This window comes from Echinops telfairi, unplaced genomic scaffold, assembly GCF_000313985.2.
Source record: "Echinops telfairi isolate 266 unplaced genomic scaffold, ASM31398v2 ScPeMD7_7412;HRSCAF=8450, whole genome shotgun sequence".
Lineage (NCBI taxonomy): Eukaryota > Metazoa > Chordata > Mammalia > Afrosoricida > Tenrecidae > Echinops > Echinops telfairi.
Window position 1 is genome coordinate 18,188,776 of NW_022111312.1, and position 18,883 is coordinate 18,207,658.

Sequence of the window (18,883 nt, forward strand, 5' to 3'; positions counted from 1 at the left end):
GGAGGGCTGCAGGCTGCAGCGAGTGAGCCCCGGAGGGTTCGCGGTAAACAGATTGAAGTGGCAGGGAACAAAACTGATCGCACCGATCCCTCTCTCAGAATGACTAGAGGCGGAGGAGGCAGGACCTCGAAGTCGGTGGGAGTCCCACACATGCAGAGCCACGTCCCTGCTGGCACACCCTGAGAGCCTGCCCCAGTGCCTTGTCCCACTCCCTCACTCCACAGAGTCCTGGACTCTCACGTCAGATGGCTCCGCAGCCCCAGTCCCCACCCCCCCTGGACGGGGCGCACACCATTGGCTGCTCCAGCTCTCGGGGCGGGCATCTTCGTCTCCCACTGCTGTGAGCTAAGGGGGGCCTGTGTGTACAGGAGCCACCGGCTAGGAGGGCGCCCGGCTGTCGAAGTCGAGCTGCCCCCCAGGGTCTCCAGTGTTGCCCTCATCTCCCATGGAGCCAGCCGCTGTGGGCTTGAACCTCTGACCTTGCTGCGAGCAGCCCAACCACTTAGCCCGGTGTACCACCAGGGCTCCTAGGCAGGAGTGTGGGAGACTGCTTCCCACCCCATTGTTTCAAAAGGGGTTTCCAGTCGAACTAGACCCTCAGAACCACCCAAGTGCGCACTTCACAAGGGCTGCCCCCATGGCCTCAGGCCAGCATCCAGTGCTCTAAGATGCACTGACCACACTCAGGACAGACTGGGCAGACTCCTGGGGCAGCCTTGCCACCCTCCTCCTCCTGCTCCCCCTCCCGTGGCTCCTGGACAGGCCTGGCTGGTCATAGCCCTGCACCGTCTCCCCATCCTCAGCGGGTCATTCCAGGTTCCCCGTCAGCATTCCAAGTGCTATGCGGAGAGTTCTAGTGAGCATTGTTCCTGTGGCTTTACTGTGATGTGGCCAGGACTTGGGAAGGCCAGTACCATCAGTGGTACCAGAGCCCCGCCTTTGTGTGACGTCAGTCACAACTGCGGGTCCAATGTCTGCATGAGATAGCTTACCTGTTTTTAAGATCAGTCCAAAATCATTCACAGGGTGCTTCTCAGCGAAGGAGCAAGCACATGGTCCTGAGAGGTGCCCTGGTAGCACACTGAGTTAAGTGCTCCGTTTCCTACCTCAACTCAGCAGTTTGAGCCCACTGTCCACTCCAGGGGGGAAAGATGAGGCAGTCTCCTTGTAAAAAAAGATTGACATCTTAGTAAACCTTTTGAGGCCATTCTGTTCTGCCTTATAAGATCGCTGTGGAGTCAGTTCCACTAAAGGAGTTTACTTTTGATGTGTATATTTGTATGTTCAAGAAGCAAAGTAAAAAGTTTGTAATCCTAAAATTTGAGCTCGTGTCACTAAGGACAGGCTAGTCTGCCTGGATGCCCACTGCCCTCCCTGGTGCTCCTTCTCCTGTGTGCTGCTGGGCCCCACTGCACTGCCTGGCCAGATACACCGGGAGCATGGCATGTGCAGTGGGCAGATCCACTGTGGGGGCGTGGCATGTGCAGTGGATGCAGCTGCAGCCCATCCAGAGTGTGGAGCCACCTTCCCATCTGGTACGAGGCCCTGCCTTCAAAGGACCTTCCTCCCTTCTCTGATTGACAGTGCTGCTCACCCCACCCCACCCTGGCGGGTGGCTGGTGCCAGCCCATTGGCATATTGTTTTGAGCACGTGGGCATGGTGGACCTTGTTGGCTTTGTACAAAGGGCATCGCATCCACATCGGCTGCCTGAACGCTCTTCTGGGTCCAGAGGTTTAGCCACACGTTCAGTTGTGGGATTTGCCCTCAGGAAAAATAGCCTAGCCAGTTATTAGAAAGACAGCTGTCTGGTCTTCCTCTGTATCTGGCTGCCTCTGTTACAAAGAAGCCCAGGTGTCTCCCAGGGGGCTTCTCGGTGACATAGGAGCTGGGACTGAGGAAAGAAGAAGCCGTAGGGATTGTCCTGGGCTTTGTCCAGAACTGGGCAGAGGTGAGAAGAGACCTGGTCCCCTTTGCAGACAGGACGCGCGCGAGTGGAGGAGGGAGAGTGGTTTACAGGCGGGCTGGAATCAGAAGGACCGGGCTGCTCACAGCAGCAAGGACAGCGAGAGGAGGAGAAGAGCTGAGAGGCCCGGCACGCCCAGCTTGCCTCCCCATGCCAGCAGGGCTGCTTTGCTTCCTCGGTGTAGCACTGCCTGTGGATGCACTCAGAGCTGTCCTCCAGAAAAGAGAGCTCAGCTTCTCCCCACCTCCTGAGCGAAAAGACCTCGAGCCTGCACTGAGGAAGCTGCCACCTATTTGCCTGGGGTGCTGAGAGGGCACTGGGAACAGCTGGAGAGGATTGGGGCTCCAGGGACCCTCCACTACCCTATGGAAGGACCTGGGCTCTCGGAGCCCATCATCCCTTGGAGTTCTGCTGCCTGTCATGGCTTAGAGAACCTGATGGTTATGCCAAGCACCAAGTGTTCAGACTGTCTGCTGACGGAGGGAGGGGGCTGAGTGAGGCCTGGGCAGGATGGTGCCTGGCAGCAGTGCAGTGGAAGCTCAATTCTCATGAGAAAAGGGCTCATCCATGCTGCGCGTCTCTGGATGAACACCTAGAAAGGGAAGAGTGAGTTCCAGAAGCACCTGCTCTTGCTGAAGGAGCCGGTAGGCTGGTGTCTGCACGCATAGGCTCCTCCTCCTAGACCTCACCGTGAGCATGACTGAGGAGCACAGGGAATCCAGACAGAAAACCCAAGGCCGTTTGTGGGCTTTGTCTGGTTTGACGCTTGCTGAGAAAGGAGTGAGTGAGAACCTATGGTGAGGTGTGCCCTCTGCAGTCAAAGGGGTCCTTGGGTTGAAAGGGCTTTTTTGGCCCCAGTGAGTGATACAGACGGCACCGGCGGGCATTGTGCTTACTGTGGGTGCTAGGAAGGTCTCACACCAGGCACAAGTCTGCCCTGAGCAGGCGCCCAGACGGGGTCTCCTCCTCACCCATCCTTCATCTTGGCTGCCTCACCCCAGGGTGTCACAGTCATGCCTCCCTCCTTGGGAGCCACGCTTGTTTTTGGTTGTTGTTGTTTTTTTTTTTAAGCAATTTGCCATTTATCCAGTCTTCCCAGAGGAGCAACTGTCACAGAAGCAGGGATCCGCTGATCTCTGGAATCCCATCTGCTCGCACAAGTGTCAAAGGAATGTGTATTGAGCAACCAGAGCTGGAAACAATCATGGGGAGAGAAGGTACCATGACACAGCGGGGACAGGCCTCAGGGAGAGAGGCTTCCCCTGCCGTCAGGGCAGCCAGGCCGAAGGTGCCCAGCGCGGTGGCCAGCAGGCCCAGCACAGCCTGCAGCCTCGCCTCTTGATAGGGACTTCCAAGGAGGCCTGTAGGCAGCTCTCTGAGCTCTTGCTGTAAGTGGGGCAGTAAGGCGAGCCACACAGGATGTTTGCTCCCCAGTGTGCAAGCCTGTTACATGGACACTCGTGTATTCTGTGGGGTGTGCACTGATATGGTGGGCAAGTCAGATGCTAGGTCATGGGACCCAGACACAGGGTGAGCCCATGCTGGTGGGAAAACAGCACTGATTGTCCAGCTAGACACGGGTTTACACAAATCTTCTGTTAGTACAGAGCACAGTGTCATTGTCCAAGTAAGCGGCGTCCTTGGGGCGAGGAGCGGGGAACCAGTCGGACAAGAGTGCACCAGCTACTGAAAACCAGGGGCTTCCAGGAAGCCGGCGCCTGACGCTCACACGACACGAGTCCGCCAGCCCCAGAAACCTCCACCAGAAGGTCACTGAGGAAGGGGCTGCCCACAGGCTGTAGACGCTGATTAGAATGGAAGCTCCATCTTCACCCAGGAGGGTGTGCCCCTGTGGGCGGGCCGACTGTTAAGGCTGTTCACGCGTGTCAGTAAATCCTAAGCAGCAGGTGTGTCAGTACAGAGACATGCTGGTAGTCTATAGAGAAGCTGCGGTGGACACACACACACACACACACACACACACAGGTGCCACCGCCGGGAGATCTTGCGGCACTTGGGCAGGGGTACCTGCACTGTGGCAGCAGGAGCACTCTAAGAGGCTCCGTAGCAACGCCTCACTGCAGGGGACACAGCAGCCATGTTCACTGGACCGTGAATTGCCCACCCCGTGGGGAGAGTGTGACCGCATATGCTGTGACCTGGAACTGCATACAGACAGGCGGCCACTCATGTCAGATGTCAGACAGGACAGCCAAAGGGCTGTCACCAGGAGGGGTGGCCCCTCCCCCGGGGCTTGAGCTTCCTGCCCTGAGTGTGCGGTGCCGTTCCAGAAAGGCACAGGACTATGTAGTGCTTAATTGAAAACGAAGTTGGTGTCGGAAGTGGTTCTTTGCAGATCCATGACCTTCGTAGCCAGAGGCCACGTGCATGTCAGCTCTCGGCGTCTCGTTGAGGCTGAAGCCAGTCCCGGCACGTCCTTTCCCTTACCCTGAGCTCATCAGTCACCGCTCTCCTCCCTCTCGGCTGGCATTTAATAACCAGCGTGGCACACGCCCAGTCTCTGTTATTTACCGTCTACAGATAGAGATTTCCCTACATCTTGGCAGCCTGGAAATGAAAGCATTCATTTTGATGTTAAAAGAATATTTTTCTAGAAGTTCTTTAAAAAATATGTGTGTAGCGCTGTCAATTCCTCTCATTTATTAGCCTGACAACAAACCGTTTTTCATGCTTTTTATTTATTTTTTATTACTTAGTTGTCTTCTGGTACTTCGCTATAAATCCTTACAGACGAGTGTAATAAATGAAATTAATTATGCCGGAAGCAATAATGCTGAAATAGAGCTCACTATCGTAGCCTACCATTGTTTTAAAAATAACGTGCCAACTCGGTTTTTAGGCTGTATTTCATTTTATAAATAGCTCGAGTGAAATCGAATCATGCTCTGACTAGAGGAGACACCCTGGTTTTTCAGCATGGTTTTACAGTTGTTACTTGACAGTATTTTCTTCTTTTCTGCAAAACTTGGGCTTGAAGTACTTTACTCACTTTCCTGACTCTTTCTAACCCTGCTTAAGAGTCCACTGCCCAGAAATGGCCGGTATTAACCTCAGGTGAGCGAGCACCACTGGCCCAGGGGGGGCAGAGGTCACTGTCATGAAGGCAAGAGAGGATGCTGCCCAAAGCTCATCTGGGTGTGTCAGTAAAAAGCTGGAAGCATGGGTAGAAATAGTGCTAAATTGGAGTTAAAGTTTTGGATTTTACTTAAATTCAACAGAAGAGCCTGTCTAAAAGTAAAGCAGTTGCTAAACTTGAGGTAAAAGTTTTCCCTGTACCTCAAATTCTTAGAGAATGCTCTGAGGTCAAGTAAAGAGATTAAAACAGTAAGATTTTGGGATTGCAAATTTTCAAAAAAAAATTTTAGAATGGGTTCTCTAGAGAGGCAAAACCAATGGTATGTTTACATACGTAGATATATATGGTAATATAAAGAAAGGCATTTAAAAATAATTTTAAAAGAAAGACATGTAGGCCAAGAAAGTGGCTCACACAGCCATAGAGCAAATAAGTCCAGTGGAGTCCGTGGGTCAGATGTTAGGCTGGAGGCTTTTCTGGATTCGAGTTGCTGCTGGGGCTAAAGATGAACCAGAAAGCAGGGAGGTGCTCCCAGAAACAGACGGCAGGCCGGTGGAGGCCGAGGCCGGTGGCTCAGCAGATCAGGCTCTTGGTTGCAGAATCTAACGGCTCCAAGGTTGACAGACCACTGATAGTTCCCAGTGTGCAGGTGATGGGGTGGGTTATCAGCCGGAGGTTGAGGGGACAGCTAGAGGATCCAGGCCAAAGAGAAGAGACTAGCCTTTCCACAGAGGAGGCCCCACCCCCAAGGGAAGTTCCCTTCAGTTGCGTCAGGCGTGTGACCTGTGTCGTCACAGCAGATTCTGTCGTGGAGCTGATTATACTGTTAGGTCACATCACACATCATAGGGAGGTCTCAGCTGCCAGCTGGCTGGGAACCCTGCCCCAATCAGTGGCACACAGCCTACCACAGACTAAGCAACTATGAAGCTGGAGAAATGAGCTCTCATGGACTCTCTCTCATCGCCCTTTTTCCCCAGCTCCGGATTGCTTTTGGTCAGCCTCTTCTGGCCCTGAGCACTGGTGGTCCAGTCTGTCTGTCACAGCTCTGCTCGCTCTTGGTTGTACAGTCTAGTGGGCTTGCTCTCTCACCACAGCCTGTCCACTTCAGCCCTTTGTCTAGATTTCCTAAACTGGTGGGTTTTTCCTGTGATCTCCTGTGTATACATGAATAATACCTGGCTGGTCCCCTTGTGTGGAAGGGACAGCTGGTCTGGGTATGAAATTTGTGGGTGGCGTTCACTTCTCAGACAGAGTTTGTGAACTTTTGCTCTGCCAGCATCTAGCACATGCATTTTTACCATGGCTAGGCCTGGGGCCTCTCGTTGATGGGTTTTTATTCATTGCTCCTATGTACTTGCATCAGTAATTTATTTTAGAAGCATCAACATTCTTGTCAGGTGAAGGATAAAGGTACCCCCAAGTGTCCCACTTTTCCAAACTGCTTTGTCACTCCGTCTTCTCTGCCAGCAGCTTCTCCTCCTTCCCTTGGTACCTGCCCTCCTCCCTGGGCTCCATAATTCACTGCAGTGTCTCACAGAACCCACAAATGGTCGAAGTGGCTCCTGTGGTGTGGGGCTGGCACACCTGTGGGTTAAGCAGCCGTCTGGAGGCCTCTCCCAACTCAGACGTGCGCAGAGTCCCACTCAGCAGGTCAAACAGCAAGACATCAGCTCCCGCAGCTAGTGAGCTAGGTCAGAGGACAGGCTGCTGGTCTACCTGGAGTCTGACAACAGACCCAGCGCTGGAAGAGGAGTCTTCAGGTCTGCGTTTGTGGAACTCCCCTCACCTGAGCAAGGTAGTGCACAGCAGGTGTGTAGGGCGGTGGCTGAGGTAGGGGTGGAGACGTAGTTACACCCTCCAGATCACTGTGGCACCGATCCTGCCTCAGACTGAGAGACTAGGACTCGTAGGGCGTTACAGAATGGAGGAGGGCTGCCAAAGAGCCCTCTTCAATAATTCACTGCCCTGCAGTGCTTAGTGTTCTCGCAGCGCCTTCATGATCGTAAGTGTCCGCCCACTCCCTTTTAGCCTAAGTAATAACTTGGCAAGTGCTGTCTATCCAGCCACACTTGCTTAGAGTTGGCTGCTTTGTCTTCTGGGCCTTAGCGTTGCTGTGAGGCCCCTGAGGGCTGCCTACCCTGCCCTGGCGGCTCCTTCTCATAACTGGACACCTAAAGTCTCCTCTTGACCCCTAACTCTGGTGATGTCATCAGTGCCTGTGTCCCCACTTCCGGCCCTCATTCCAGTCACGTCTGCTCTGTGCCCCTTTAGTGCCAGACTCCAGTTTTCTGGTTGGGGATCTGGTGTCATGTCTCCCTCCCGCGTCTGCTGTCCCCTCACTGTGGTCCTCGAGGTCACCGACTTCATGCTGAGCCTGTCTGTACTGTTCGGTGCCGAAAGGTGTCACATTGGCTCTAGAACAGTAGTGTGGTGCTCAGTTTGTTTTGTCACCTCAGCAGCAGGAGTTGGAAAGCTCTCTGCAAAGGGCCAGAGGGGGACTGCTGGTACCTTTGATAACAATTTCAGACTATCCGGCTCCAGCAGTGATTCAGTGTTGTTATTGCAGCTCCAAAGGGTTTGGTGGTGCTGAGAGTGAGACCTAGTGCTACTGACTACAACGCCAGCAGTTCAGCTCCAGCCAGGGCGTGAAGCTGCCTGCTCATGTCCAGTGATGGGGAATCGGCATGATGCTGCTTGTTTCATTTTTTTGCAAGTCCGTGTGGCTGGGCTGTATGCTTTGAAAAGTGTGTACATTTTGTGTGTCAGGAAGTGTGTTCTTTGGGTTTTTCCCCCAGTGGTACTCGCTAGCCGTACGAGTGCAGGCAAGGAGACACTGGCCCCATCGGCCTCACTCCCCAGCATCCATTCTGGTCTTGGGCATGTTTTATTGCTTTTTCTGAGTGCTTTATTGAGTTCCTGTCTTACCCAATTTGTCTGTGGGCCAAAGCCCTCTGGGGAGTTGGGCTGTCCCGCGCCTGGGCAGCTGCTCTGCCACATGCAGCCCTCCCCTCTGCTCACTGCTGTCTCTTCAGCCTTCCCTCACTCACCCTCGCCCACTGGGCGCCTCACCACGTGGGGGCTCAAACCCTACCCACTGCGGTCCAGTCGACTCCAGCTCACAGCGTCGGGCGGAGCAGCTCCGTTGGGTTTGGAAGTGACAGACCCTCCCAGGAGCAGACAGCAGCTTTGTCGTTCTCCCCGGTGGTTGGCAGCACGGTGTTTAGCCCACTGCGTCCCGAGGGCTCCTTTTTCTCTGCCCAGGACCCTCCAAAACCTATATTCTCAGATCCTCATCACGACTAAAGACTCAGAACACTTTATATGAGTGACTGCTGACGATCTTAAATACTGTTTTTTAAGATGGGCTTTTCTAGAAGTGTGTGTGTGAGGAGAGGGGAGGTAAGACAGAAGGGGAGAGTGGATGTGAGTTGTGAGATGTCCAGAAGGATTCGGTTTTGGTGGCAGGTGTCGTAAGTGCGTAGCCAAACCTTCCCCTAGTCTCTTTGTTGGACCGAAAGTAACACATTCTGACCTTGGTCTCTCAGCCTAGTAAACCCTGGGAGGTGGCTTTGGACTGAGGTCTTCTGCTCCCCAAGTCTCAGATCTAGGGAGCTAATGCCCCCTCGGGGAGCAGGGAGAGTTCTGCTGCCCATGGGAGCCTCTGTCCCTGAGAGACTGGATGGGGCAACGGGAAACTGAAAGTCTCTGGGGCTGGGGAGTTGGGGTGCCACCACCCAGTGTGGACCTTGCAGTGAGCAGCTAGCACTCAGCCCACACTGCCACTAAACTCCAAAGCTCACTGCCGCCGAGTCCATTCTAATTCTGGCAGCACCCTTAGAAATTTGTTCTGTTTTGTTTCCAGTTGTGCTCACTGCTTCTATTATATTGTTAATGTTTTTACTTTAATCAGGAAAAATTATGAACGTTTTTTTCTCATTGTATTAAGTACTTACACAATAGTGTCTCCTGTCCTGTGGAGACTGACACATTTGCTCTCTGGCCCTTGGTAGGAGGAGAAGTCTGCCAGGCTCTCTCTGCCCCAGAATTAGCTGTGAGAGGAGGGACCCTAGCCAGGAGCTCCTTGGCGGGCTGGCAGGTGTAACGTGAGAGGCAGCTTCACTATGGGCCAGGTTCCCTGAGAGGAAGACCGTGCGAATTTAGAGGGAGGCTGGACGTCGGCAAGGAAGGGGTGCCCTAAGAATCTGCATTCTGCCTCAGCCTGCTTTCCCCACCTCCTATATATCAGCTGCTCACCACAGACTCGGGGGTTCAGGCCATTACCCTAAGTATGCTCTCTGCCCACTCTTGACCTGTGTCTCCCCTGCCTCACACGCTGGCTCCTGGCCTGCCTGGGAGTCCTGCTGCAGCCCCCTCACAGCGTCTGCAGCCAACCGACCCCTGCTCTTCTGCGGTGTCTCCAACCTTCCTGTCCACAGAATGAGGAACCCCTCCCCAGGCTCTGCCGTGGCCCTCCCCGTTAGCTGGTGTGAGCTCACAGGAGGGGTGGGGGGGTGAGACTCGGCCTCGGAGAGTGGGGTTGGTTTGACAGTGTATGAGGCATCCAGACTGCAGCACTTTGAGCTCGGGCCTGAGCCAGCCACGGGGCTGTGCGCAAGCGTGTGTCCCTGGTGCTGCTGCCTTGCGGTGCTTAGTGGGACCCAGGTGAGCCCCTGAGAGTGGGGCCGTCTGCCATCACCCCACACTCTCGGTCCGTTTGTCTCCCTCTGAGCTCGCTCACGCCCCTGCTGCTTCCCGCCGACATCCAGGTGCTGCTCATTGCCAGCACGCAGGAATAGCAGCAGTTTGCCTCAGCTCTACAGCAGGCCAGCCAAGCAGAAAGGCACTGGGAGAGGGCAGGCAGGCTATCCAGCCGGGGCAGGGAAGCCCAGAGCCAGTGCGCACTGGCTCTGCCAAACCCTAGGAGCTAGGCATCCAGCCTGGGTCCTCCCGCTCTGTCTGCTGCCCCCTGGCTCGTGTGCATCGGAATCAGCATGCTGGTGCTGGGGAGCCCCCAGACGGGCGCTTCGGCATCGTCCGTAAGAGCATCCGGGCAGGAAGTGTCCCATCAGGGATTTGCAGGATGAGAGTCCCCACAGGGCTCTGTCTCAGCCCCAGCAGGTGCACAAGCTGTGTACCTGGGGCCAGAGAGAGATTTACCCACACGATGAGAGGGGCCCTGGCCTGAGCATCCTGGCCATTTAAGGCATGTCCACCTGCACAGTGGCATTGCAGGGGGGGACAGCGTGTGGTCAGCAAGGGCAGGGCATTGCCAGGAGGGGCCTGCCACTTGCCGCTCACCCCTGCACACGTGTGTCTCCTGACAGCCACAGTAGCAGCCATGTACTACAGCTACTACATGCTACCTGATGGCACCTACTGCCTGGCTCCGCCCCCGCCCGGCATAGACGTGGCCACGTACTACAGCAGCCTGCCCGCTGGTGTGACTGTGTCCGGCTCCAGCGGCGTGCCAGCCTCTGCCCCGCCACCTCCTGGGACCACACCGCCCCCGTCTACTGCAGAGACGAGCAGTGGGGTGACCTCCACTACCACCACCACCAGGTGTGCTCCCCCCCAACAGCTCTGCCTCACATCACAGTTTGTGGTCTGGGTTCCTTCTAGCGCCCCCACCCTGGCCCCCATGCTGGGACGGCTCAAGCAGGAAAGCAGAAGGCAGCTTGGTCTCCACTCTGTCAGCATATCGGCCTGGGGTGGGGGTGGGGAAGGCACTGCACAAAGTAGCTGGCCGTGAGGATGCCATGTTTCTGGACACTCACAAGCCTTTGGTGAGTGACCTGGTGACCACAGGAACAGGGCAGACACCGACCTGGACCTGGAGTGCTTGGTCCCCTGCCTGCTACCAGCCTCTTAAGGACACGGGGCAGACCTCGGAGGGGCAGGCACGTGTGGTTGGCACTGGGTGAAAGGGTTCTGGGTAAGTTCGCTGAAGCTCACATGCCTGCAGGGATGGCCTCCTCAGTGGCCATGCACCGGCTGGCACGTGTGAAATGAAAGGTGTTGCATTACACTGACAACACACCCCACACAGGCCTGGTGTGCTTCCACTATACACACTGCCTTTCAGGAGCACGCCCATACCTTCCCACAGAGGCGGGGCTCTGTCCAAGCTGGTGAAGTCATGCTTACTGCTCATAGCTCAGGGACTGATGGGCCGGCTGACCCTGCCTCGTGTCCCCACAGTGCCCTCACCCCTGTGGCTGCCATAATCCCCCCTCCTCCGGACATCCAGCCTGTGATCGACAAGCTGGCCGAGTACGTGGCGCGCAATGGCGTCAAGTTTGAGACCAGCGTGCGAGCCAAGAATGACCAGAGGTGAGGTGCAGAGCTGGGTGTCACTGTGGGTGGCGTCTGCCCTGACCTCGGTGCCTGGGCTGCCCTTTCATTACCTGGTGACATGACTTAGAGCTGGGTGGTTTTCAGTCTGTGATAGTGTGTCCCCTGGCTTGGCTTGGCTTGCCTCTGTGGAACAGAACACTGAAGCTCAGCCCAAACAAGCTGAAGGGCTGCGTCCCCAGACCCTCACTGCACATAGTGGGGGCGGTCCTGGCCCTCCCTGTGGGTAGAGTGGGGGCTGACCCTCTCTGTATGTAGAGTGGGGGTGCTGACCCTCTCTGTGTGTAAAGTGGGGGTGCTGACCCTCCTGTGTGTAGAGTGGGGGCTGACCCTCCCTGTGTAGGGTGGGGCAGGCCAGAGTGTCTGACTGTGAGGCACTCGGGACGGTGGCTGTCACAGAGTGCAGTTGTGTTGGGTGCTGTGGACCATGTGCATGACCTGCTCCCCTGTCCTCTTGTCCCCTAGGTTTGAGTTCCTGCAGCCCTGGCACCAGTACAACGCCTACTATGAGTTTAAGAAGCAGTTCTTCCTCCAGAAGGAAGGGGGCGACAGCACACAGGCACGTCTTTGGGGAGGTGGGGGGCAGTGGGGAGGAGATGGGACCACAACTGCACCACATGCACATCACATTCTAGACATAAAAAACCATTTTCAAGCAAGGGATGTTCTGATTGGCTGTTACCCTGGGGATTCGGTTGGCACTGACCACGGTTCAAACCCCCCAGCCTGTCAGGGAGAAAGAGGAGGCAGTGTGCTCCATGAAGATTGGCAGCCTTGGAAAGCCCGTGGGGGGCGCAGTTGCACTGTGCCCTACAGGGTCACCCTCAAGGGCTTGGAGTCCATGACTCTATGGCCATGGTGTTCGTCTGGGTGACCATGCACTTTTCGTGCATGCACACCTACTCAGCCCGTGGAGCCCGCCCCACAACATGCACGACAGGGCCTCACTTGCTCCTCGCAGACCCTGCTCCTGTTGTGCACCTGTGTCTCTTTCTGACTCAGCTGCCTTCCTGCTCCCTCAGACAGACAGATGGGCGGGGTTGCCCGAGGGAGAGAGCAGCTTTGCTTGTCAGGAGGCGCCCTCAGGCCTGTGGGGAGACTTGCATGTGTTCTGAGCCAGCAGCCTCTGGGCAGTGTCCAATCGCTGAGTTGCATGCACCCTCCCAGGGACAGAGCCCACCTAGGCTTGCACTGCTCAGTGGCCAGACCATGGGGTCCTGCAGGACACACCATGCGGCTCACAGTCCTGTCCCCTTTCGCAGGCCACGGCCACCCCAGAGGAGGCGCCGGCTGAGTCAGCATCAGAGAGCCCGTGCGAGGCTGTGGACGACGGGGCATCTGAAGACACGGCTGAAGGAGGAAGGGGAGCCCTGGGCAGGAAGGAGGCGGCATCCAGCAAAGCAGTCCCCGATGGAAAGCTCGTGAAAGGTATCTCCATACCTGCCAGCTAAGCTTAGTGCCCCTCCTCACCAGAGAGGTGCACCAAGGGACCCCACACTCCTCTTCTGCGAGGCTGCTTTCAGCTAGCAAGAATGAGTTCTAATTACTGAAGAGCCACCCACAAGTGCAGGAAAGGCCAAGTGTCAGAGAGAGAGAGAGGCAAGCTGGTTGGCAGGCTTGTTAAGATCCTTTCAGACTGTTTGCTGAACCCAGGGATTGTAGCTCTCTTTACATTGACTGACCTACCAGGGACAGGACCCCTGCTTCCTATTGGGGCACAGGTTCCCATACACCAGGCCTGCCACCCCTTTTCAGAAATGACTGCACCCCCTGGCAATTGGAAACTGAGTACTGTATCCCACTCTTCGGGACAAAGCGTCCAGTCAAACGCACTCCTATTGATTCACTGCTGACTCGCAGCAGCCCCGCTTCGGATTTCCGAAACTAACCCCAATCTTTCTCCTGAGGACCATGCGGATCACGGCCCAAATCATAACCACTGCACCACCAGGCCTCCTAGGAGAGGCATCTATCTGCTTGTGCAGCGCCCTGGGGCGTTCAGCACTGCCCCCCAGGGGCCCGCATTGCCCACTTTGGGAGGCACTGCAGGGCTGTCAACAAGTGGCAATGCCACTTTCAGGACCTCGTGGGCCCCCGTTGCTACAGGAAACTGCTCCCCGGGGGCCCGGCCAGCCTGTGAAAAGGCACATAGTAAAAAGCAGAGGGCCAAAGGCAGGTGCGTTAGCAGAGAGCTGGGTGGTGAAACGCGGGAGAAACAGTCCGCTCGGCAGGCCACTAGAGCGATGTGTGCTGGGAAGACAGGAGGGACTCCTCAAAGTCTGGGGGTGTGGGCAGGGGCTGTGGAGGAGCAGAGGAAAGGTTGAAACTCGGACTCTGGCTGCTCGTGGGGTGTGTGCGCTCTGTGCTAAGGTCACTGGACTGTCCTGTGACTAGCTTCTGGAAGTGTTGGCTAGGCTCTGTCTGGGGACCAGGTCCGCGGGAATGGTAGTGGATCCAGCAGTGCAGAGCCAAGAGGCATCCTGTGATGAGCTAACTGCCTCGGCCATTGCTCTCTGCACAGAGGCCGTGGCATCAATCAGCATGGCAAATGTGACTGGGCTTCCTGTGAATCGTTTAGACTTTCCTTTAGCCCTCTGTAAAAGAGGCCAGGGTGGAGCCTCTAATCTTTGACCCTTCCTGGCCACCTGCAGGCTCTCACTGAGGAGGGCAAGAAAAAATTTGGCCCCCCTGGGAACCAGGCCCAGGCTCTGGCTGCACTGCAGAAGCTGTGAAACCTTCTAGCAAATGCAAACTTTTGGACAGTGCTGGAGATATGCCTGCTGGCCTGGAGCTGAGCACCTGGCATGGCCCCCAGGAGATCTGCTGTCAGCCTGTGGCTAGAACCAACGGGACTGCTCAGAGGAGCAGCTCTCTGGCCCTGCCAGTGTCTCCAGGAAGGGCAGTGGGTCTGCACGTGGAGGCCGGTCGGCACCTGCCTCAACTGCTGGGAGTGGAGCAGGGACCACAGCTCAACCCATGCAGGCTGGCCAAGCACCGCAGAGCCCTCTGCTCCTGGGCCAGCCCTGGGCTCTGGGGACTGCAGCCATCACAAGTTGTGGGGCATCTGAACAGGACCTTTTCAGGCTTGTTTCTGGAAAAGAGGTTGCCCTGCCCCTTTCTGCAGGCACAGCCCAGTGAACATGCCATCATCCAGACCCTCCAACTCAGACTCTTTATAGCAGCGCTTCTCAACCTGTGAGTCTCAACCCCTTTGGGGGTCGGACGACCCCGTGAAAGGGTCATCCGATTTATAACAGTAGCAAAATTGCAGTTAGGAAATAGCAACAAAAATAACTTTATGGTTTGGGGGTCACCACAACATGAGGAACTGTATGAAAGGGTCCTGGCGTTAGCAAGGGTTATAAGGTTTCTGAGGCTGCACATCCTAACAGAGCCAGCAGACTCATTTTTCTTCCTCAAACACCAGCCTTGCCACCAGGGCTCCTTCAGGGATACAGAGATGGGGACCAGCTGTCCTCAGAAAGACTCAGGTCAGAGAAGATGGGCACAGCTGAGCTCCTGGGCAGATTGGCATCTGAGAGGTAGCCCACTAAGTAGCAGGGATATCTCTAAATTCTAATTTGTATTCTCACCTTTACCTGATGACCTGCCAGCTGTGAGACAAGAGGCCCGCAGTCTAAGAAAGCATGCCAGATTGTAAAACCCAAAAGCAACTAAGAGCAGGTGGTGTGAGCAGATAAGCTGAGAATTGTTCTTAGATCTCCAAGGAAAGGGCAGGTGGGAAGAATCATACCCAGTGGAGGTGGTCTTCCACGGGAAAGGGGGGAAAAAAACAACAAAACAGGCTGGTGAGGCCTCCCCCAGACTACCAAATGCAGCAGTGGGCTTTTGGTAGCCTCAGGGATGATTGTCAGAGGAATTAAGGATTGTGAGACTTTTTCTTACCCAAAAAGGATCAACTACAGTAAATGTTGTATATTCACAGGACAACCTAAAACCCTATGTGCCTGTGTTGTTTATTAAAAAAATAGAAAACATTGAATCCTCCAGCGCCATAGCCTCGGAGACACTGTGAGATGGAGTCATCTGCCCCAGAATCCAGGAGACCCGTGGGATGCAGTGTGCATGGGGCAGGAAGGGACATGAGATATAGGTATAGATGTCGGGCTGGAGTCAGAAAACCTGTGAGATAGACCATTGCCGTGCAGGTTTAGTAGAGAAGAAAATGTGCAGATACACATCAGCATGGAGAAGGGGATAAACGCTTTTGAAGTGCCCAGGAATTGTGTTAAATAACTACATTGTGAATAAACTTGAAAACCAGTGGAAAGTACCATTTCCTAAGAAAAATCAGATTGCCAAAATGGTTTCAACCGGTCAGAAACTAACATCCACAACCTGAACAATGGAGAAAAGACTGGTCAGCCGAACCACTAGAAAACAGGCAGCGGCCGTGGACTGTCAGTGCTCCCCAAGAACCTGCCAGGTGGGAAATGAGACACCTGGAGGCAAGGAGGTGGCATCTCCCACAGAGCAAGCTGTGAACCAGCGGAGTCGCCCCAGGGCTCCATGTAGCAGCACAGATGAAGGACCTTCCATGTTCTCCCATCTGGACTGATGGGCATTGAGCAAGGTGGCAAAAACAAGCTGTCCGTTTTGGCAGAGTGGGGAAGTTAAAAGCGGTACCCACATCACATCCTACAAACTTGAGGGAGATTAAACATCTGACTGTGAGAAATGCAGCCATGGAAGGAGGATAAAATGTTACTTTAAAATCATCATCTTGGAGTTGGGGAGGAGCTCCTAAGAGAGCCTGGGCTGTAGGGACAGGTGAGAGGTTCTGAGGGCAGCACATGAAGAGCGTTGGAAGACCAAGGTCAGAAGAACACCAGGGGCTTCAGGAAGTGGAATGAGGGATCGTGACCTTTCCCTCGCACACCCTTTGTGAAGCCCCCTTGTGCATAGGGATCAGGTGCTAAAAGGGAGCTGGTGGGCAGTGGGGGCAGGAGGGTGGCCGGGTCATTCATGAGCGTTTGTCGCCTCTTTGCTGAGTGTCATCAGGAGAATCCCAGGAAAGTGTCTACCACACAGGGACCCATCCAGGGGCTGCTCCCAAAGCTGGACATCGGGACGCACAGCCACATGCAGCACCACCTCCGTCGGCCTGCCTGTGTAGCCTGCCTGTGTGGCCTGCCTGTTGCTCCTGGCCCATGGACGCGTGCACTTTCTGCCCCTCCCTCAGCCTGTCGCCCTTCTCGCCCCTCTCAACAGCTTCCTTTGCCCCAATAAGCTTTGCCATCAAGGCCAAAGAAAACGATCTTCTGCCCCTGGAGAAAAACCGTGTCAAGCTGGACGATGACAGTGATGATGACGAGGAAAGCAAAGAGGGCCAGGAGAGCTGTGGGAGTGCCGCCCACGCCAGCCCGGCGGCAGCACCCCCCTGCGTGGTGGTCGAGGAGAAGAAGCCCCAGCTTACGCAGGAGGAGCTAGAAGCAAAGCAAGGTCCGTGTGTGTATGTGTGTGTGAGAGAGAAAGAGAGAGATAAAGAGAGTGCACTTGAGCATGCCCCTGCCCCTGGGGTGGATCTCTCAGCGTGGAAAGTGGCTACAACCAGCCTCTGGGGGGTTCATTCCCACAGTGCTGCCTGCGCTGCCCGCGGGCCAGCTGCCTGATGGGCTCTGATGGAGGGCACTGCTGCGCTTGGCCTGCAGCCTGAGGTGAAGCACTCAGCCAGCCTGCGCCTGCTAATGGACCAGGCGAGGCTGCCTCCCAGAACCCCAGGCCCCAGGCAGTGGTGCCGGCCCCAGAGTGAGATGATCTTCCTGGTAGATAAGCTCATTAATGTTGCCCCTCGTGGCTATTACCTGTCTGACTGATTTCTTTAAATTGCTTTTCTTATACTTGTGCAAACAGATCAAGCTACATTTATCAAGCACACCACTGTCAAGTCGATTCTGACTTTCCCAGCCCCAAGGGTTTCCAAGACTGTAGTTATTTTACCGATGAAGCAGGCAGCCTCCTCTTTCGCCTGTGGAGCAGTTGGTGGGCCTGACTAGGACAGTAGCTCAGTGCTTAGTCCACGGTGCCACCAGGGCTCCTGCCTTGTTTCTAAGTGTGCCTGCAGCTGCTCTTACTGAGTGCAGGCCTGGACATGCCGTGGGGTGGTCAGGGCCCTCGTTCTCAAGTCCCCTTCCTCACAGCCTCAGAGTAACTCGTCCAAGAATCAGCATTGTAACCTACCAGAAACCACAACCAAACTCAGCGCCACCCTCAGTTAGTTATTCCATCAGCAGCCTCACGGCCCTGTGGTCCCAGAAGCCTCCCTCTTTCCCACGGAGAAGCGGATGGGCCTGAGCCGCTGACGCTGCAGCTCGCAGCTCTGTGTGAAGCTCGCCACGCGCCTCGGCCCCTCCATCTGTGAGTGACGCCCATCGTGGCGTTGTAGCTTATGACCTGCCATGTGTGGGCCTGAAACTGCCTGCTAGGAGCTGTCCCGCGTGATCAGCTGCCGCTTTGTCCCTTCCCTCCAGCCAAACAGAAGCTGGAAGACCGGCTGGCAGCCGCTGCCCGCGAGAAGCTGGCCCAGGCCTCCAAGGAGTCCAAGGAGAAGCAGCTCCAAGCAGAGCGCAAGCGCAAGGCCGCCCTGTTCCTGCAGACCCTCAGGAACCCCCTGACAGAGGCCGAGGCCTCCAGGGCCGAGGAGGGCCCCTTCTCGGGGGAGGTGAGTTCTGCACCGGCCGGGGTGGGTAGTGGGATGCTTGCTCCTGGGGGAAGTGAGTTCAGGGCCTGGAGGTGGCCAGTGACTCTTGGGGCCACATCGTGCCAACCCCTCTGGGTAAGAACCCATTCGCGGGGCTTTGAGGCCATGAGGATGGAGTGAGTTAGGTAACAGTCAAGGGGTCATGGCTGCTGTTGTTTTTGTTTGTTTGTTTGTTTGTTTTTTAACGTTAAGAGTCGTTAAAACCCTTGTTTTTTATAAAATTTTGTCAACTTAATTTTAAAAATGGTTAACTCCAGGCATTTTACTTTCCTAAAAGTGCCATCCACTGGCTGGCCTCTGAGGCTTGCACAGATTCTCCTATCTGCTCTCCCAGGCACTGAGATCAGGGACACCCCTGCGTGACCACGGAGCACGTGACAGAGCGCTCACGTTGCCCCAGGAGTCCCTAGAGGGCCCTTCACAGCCGGCTGTGTCCTGTCGGCCAGGGAATTTCCCGGCACGTTTGGACTTAAGTTTGCAAGTGGGCCGTTGTTTTGCTGAATTGAGGCGTTTGGTTTGGTGGGTGGTGTGGTGTTCCGTGTGCCGTCGCATCAGGGATCCAGACTGAACGCTGCACTCCAGCAGAATCTGTTTCCTTGTCTCCAATGTGTCGGACATTCTTTCAATCTGCCGGGAAGCCCAGAGCAGTGAGTCTGAGCCCCCGCGCGGGGTCTTGTCACACTGCAGGCTTGACTTGGCAGGCTGAATCCACCTACCCCCCCCACCCCCCCACCCCCACCCCCCCA

At 55.6% G+C, this 18,883-nt stretch overlaps 1 protein-coding gene across 1 annotated transcript in view; it reads left to right on the forward strand.

Moving 5' to 3' along the window:
• The window catches only part of LOC101647961 (splicing factor SWAP), a 51,858-nt gene that overhangs the window by 17,126 nt on the left and 15,849 nt on the right, over window positions 1–18,883 (forward strand). The window contains exons 8-13 of the mRNA XM_045296735.1: window positions 10,390–10,624; window positions 11,264–11,395; window positions 11,882–11,975; window positions 12,679–12,844; window positions 16,649–16,879; window positions 17,908–18,098. Of these exons, the coding sequence (XP_045152670.1) occupies window positions 10,390–10,624; window positions 11,264–11,395; window positions 11,882–11,975; window positions 12,679–12,844; window positions 16,649–16,879; window positions 17,908–18,098 (1,049 nt within the window). The remainder of the gene's footprint in view (window positions 1–10,389; window positions 10,625–11,263; window positions 11,396–11,881; window positions 11,976–12,678; window positions 12,845–16,648; window positions 16,880–17,907; window positions 18,099–18,883) is intronic.